The sequence below is a fragment of the Cynara cardunculus genome, unplaced genomic scaffold (assembly GCF_001531365.2).
Source record: "Cynara cardunculus var. scolymus isolate 2C unplaced genomic scaffold, CcrdV1 Un_Scaffold_1189, whole genome shotgun sequence".
NCBI classification, from domain to species: Eukaryota; Viridiplantae; Streptophyta; class Magnoliopsida; order Asterales; family Asteraceae; genus Cynara; species Cynara cardunculus.
Window position 1 is genome coordinate 3,488 of NW_020200698.1, and position 3,346 is coordinate 6,833.

A 3,346-nucleotide genomic window follows, 5' to 3' on the forward strand; every position below is an offset into this window, starting at 1 on the left:
ATTTAATTACTAATTATATTTTTTGAAAAATTATTAATTTGATTAGGTTATATGAGATTGATCAATTTTATATTTATTTATATTATATGTAATAATTATTTAGTAAATACGTAAAGCAGAGAACTGATATGACAAAGAAAGAAAACAGACGTTATAAACAATATGCTCCAAATATTGAAGTTATCACATTTGAAGTGCAAAAATAACGGTTTTAATAGTAATATTACATAAAATAAAATAAAATAAAAATCAACCAAAATATATATTGCTCTTCATCATTATCCAATGTAAAGTAACACCTTATGAGACAAGCATATGCTGGCACCAAAAAACAATCGACACAAATGCCATATGGGCATATACACTATTCTTGCCAACAATCGTACATACATATAACAATAACAATAACAAGAATGAGAATGTAATCAAATACAATTGGACACCAAAACTATCCCAAAAAATCAATCATTCACAACCTCAAACATTAGAATTCATAATCGTTACAAGTCGAATGCTCACAAATTCAAAGATGTTCATCTCTCGCTCTTGGGAACCAGGTGGATCATCTTTCGTAATGCTGTTGAGAAAACGAGCTAGTGTCTGCAACAATCCCCATTCCGTGATCATCGAATCACACACCAGCCCTCCTCAACCCAATGGATGTCGTCGCCTATAGAAAAAAGGTTTATACATTAATTGTGATAAATTTTCCTAACCAATGAACAAATACAGATCATTTGTCCCCAAACTTTACTGAACACATCGTTACAATATTGAATAGAAGAATTAGATAATTTAATAAATGAATATTTAATAAGATAATGATATGTCTTCACATAATTGGTAGGACTAAGATAGACACAAAATTTAGGACATGTGACTTTTATTTCCAACGAACTTTATCTTACGAGTCATTTGTGTAGCGGTATCTATGTTACCGGTAGAACCCAGCCTCCATGAGGTTAACGATTCAAACCTAAGGTGAGGAGGGTTGCTGAGTATTTTCCATATAAATTATATATACTTCTAAAAAAACTTTATTCAGTTATTTTGACATCATTAAAGGTGCGTTTGGTATACTGGACAAGACAACACAGGAATTTCACGTTTAAGAGAACCTTTATGTAAAACAGATAGAAACAGAGTAGAACAGACATGTTCCAACTCTGCCCCATGAAACAAACTGGAACAAGGTGGTGGAGCAAACTTATGTTTTACCAATATAACCTCAAAATAAAACCCAATTCTCTTCTAAAATATCAAATATGCTTTCGTATTTACATTTTATCCATTCTTTAATTTTTTTTATCGTATTTTATGCTATTTAAACTTTTACTTTATTGTCCTCAAAATATTATTTTTTTTACAATTATTCATATTTTGATTAATTTATTAAATATGAATAATAATAATAATAAAATAATTTAAAAAAGGTATGAAATAAAAATTAGAAACTACATGAACTTTTAATTTTAGTATCATTTTAATCGTCTTGACGAAAACTCCTAATGATGTATTTTGTTATAAATAAAAATTTATTTTATTATAATTTAATAAATTACATAATTAATCAGAATATATAAACAACTCATTAGGGGTAAATTGGTCGATTTATATGTTCTGTCATGTTCTATTCTACCCTATCTGCATACCAAATGCACCCTAAATGGCACCCACTGTCAAAATGTTGAAATGGTGATCTTTGCGGTCCTAAAACCAAACCAAACAAACACAGTATATTACGTTCGAAAGTAAGGGTCTGGGAGAGGTGGACGACCCCAGATCTGAGCTCTACCCCTAAAAGGTAGTGGTTGTTTCCATTATAAAAAACCTCAGTTTGTGCAAAAAGTGGGAGTCCTGAAATCGAGATATAAACATTAAAGATGGTGAAACATACCTCTTAGGTCGGATTCGGTCTTCGTCGTAGTCCATCACTCCACCAAGTTCAGAGAACATCTCCTCGTGCCCTCGGAAGTCAATGTCGGCCTGCTCACAGTTTGTAACTTCTGCCACGACGTAAGTAAGATGCATCGACAAACATATCCGAGTACATAATGGACACGTTCCTCACAAAATGAATACTAATAACTCCAAATTTCAGGAGACCTATGCAATATTTCAAGATGTCGCCGTAGTTTAGTTGGTGTCGAACTGTTATGTTCTATAAAATAAGATAAACCCATCACTTCTGCAATCAATGGTCTTGGAGTTTGTTTTGGATTTTTAGCATGGCATGTTCCAATTAAGTTCTGCACAAGTTCACATCAAACATGCCATAAACTACACCATTGAAATGAACCCAGTATATCCCACCCGAAGGTGACATCTGAGTCAGATGTACACATTAAGACGCCAGACTACATAAAATTAGGCATGAAAATGAGACCCGCCCCATTGGGGAACCCGGTGTCCCCGCCCGACGGAGATGGGAATTCCCCACAAAACCGGGGACGGGATCCCCGAAAGTTAAAAACCGGGGATAGGGCCGGGGCCGGGGCCGGGTAACGTGGTCCTCGCCCCGTCCCAGATATTAAATATTATATATATATATATATATATTGTTAGATATATTATTTATAAAAAATCAAATTTAATGACTTAGATTTAGAAATGGTATTTTGACATTTTTTTCTTATATAATTTTTCCTTAGTTGTCTACCTCTTTTAGATAAAAAAAACGTTATAAAGCCGAAAGCGTATGATCAAACAATTATGTATGATGTCATATTGTTCACATATGAATATGTGGTACTCTATAAAAGCAAATTTTGAAAATATGTGAGATTTAAACATGGACCATTATCAACCAAGTGTGGTTTTTAACACATTCGATTTAAAATATCTTATACTAAAGGGGGAAATTTCCTCGATTCCCAGTTGGGGATCCCCATTCCCTGTAGGGGACGGGGGTGGTGATGTGATCATATTCCCCGGTGGGGATGAGGAAAGGGATGTGGAAGGAGATTGGGATCACAGACGGGGATGGGGATGGGGGTCCCCGTCCCATCTCCTGTTGGAATGTAGGCTTCGGCCTACTAAGTTAGACAAAAGGGAGGAGGCATAAAGTAAGGAGCCAGCCCTAGCCCAAAAGGAGTCGGCCCTAGCCCAAAAGGAGCCGGCCCTAGTCTCTACCCTAGTTTCCTTGATTAGGAGATAACCCTAATTATGTTTGTCTATATATATTAATCTCATTGTACTTGTAAACATTGTAGCACCTAAATAAAGAAAACCCTAGTTGCCCCCGTGGACTAGCACGATCAATCTGATCGTGTGAACCACGTAAATTATTGTGTTCTTCTCTTGTTTTTGGGTTGTGCGTATTACGTATGTAACGTTTGACCTAACA

The 3,346-nt window shown here is 35.1% G+C and overlaps 1 protein-coding gene across 4 annotated transcripts in view; it reads right to left on the minus strand.

The window, feature by feature from the left end:
- Window positions 1–249: 249 nt before the first annotated feature.
- LOC112502293 (COP9 signalosome complex subunit 7-like) overlaps window positions 250–3,346 on the minus strand; it is a 23,775-nt gene continuing 20,678 nt past the window's right edge. For 2 of the 4 annotated variants that reach the window (XM_025106165.1, XM_025106164.1), the window contains exons 8-9: window positions 1,898–1,986; window positions 250–670 (exon numbers count right to left, since the gene is read on the minus strand). In XM_025106165.1, coding sequence (XP_024961933.1) covers window positions 649–670; window positions 1,898–1,986 — 111 coding nt within the window. In that variant the 3' untranslated portion in view covers window positions 250–648. Of the gene's footprint in view, window positions 671–1,897; window positions 2,007–3,346 lie in introns of all 4 variants that reach the window. The other 2 variants (XM_025106167.1, XM_025106166.1) reach the window with 1 other exon arrangement.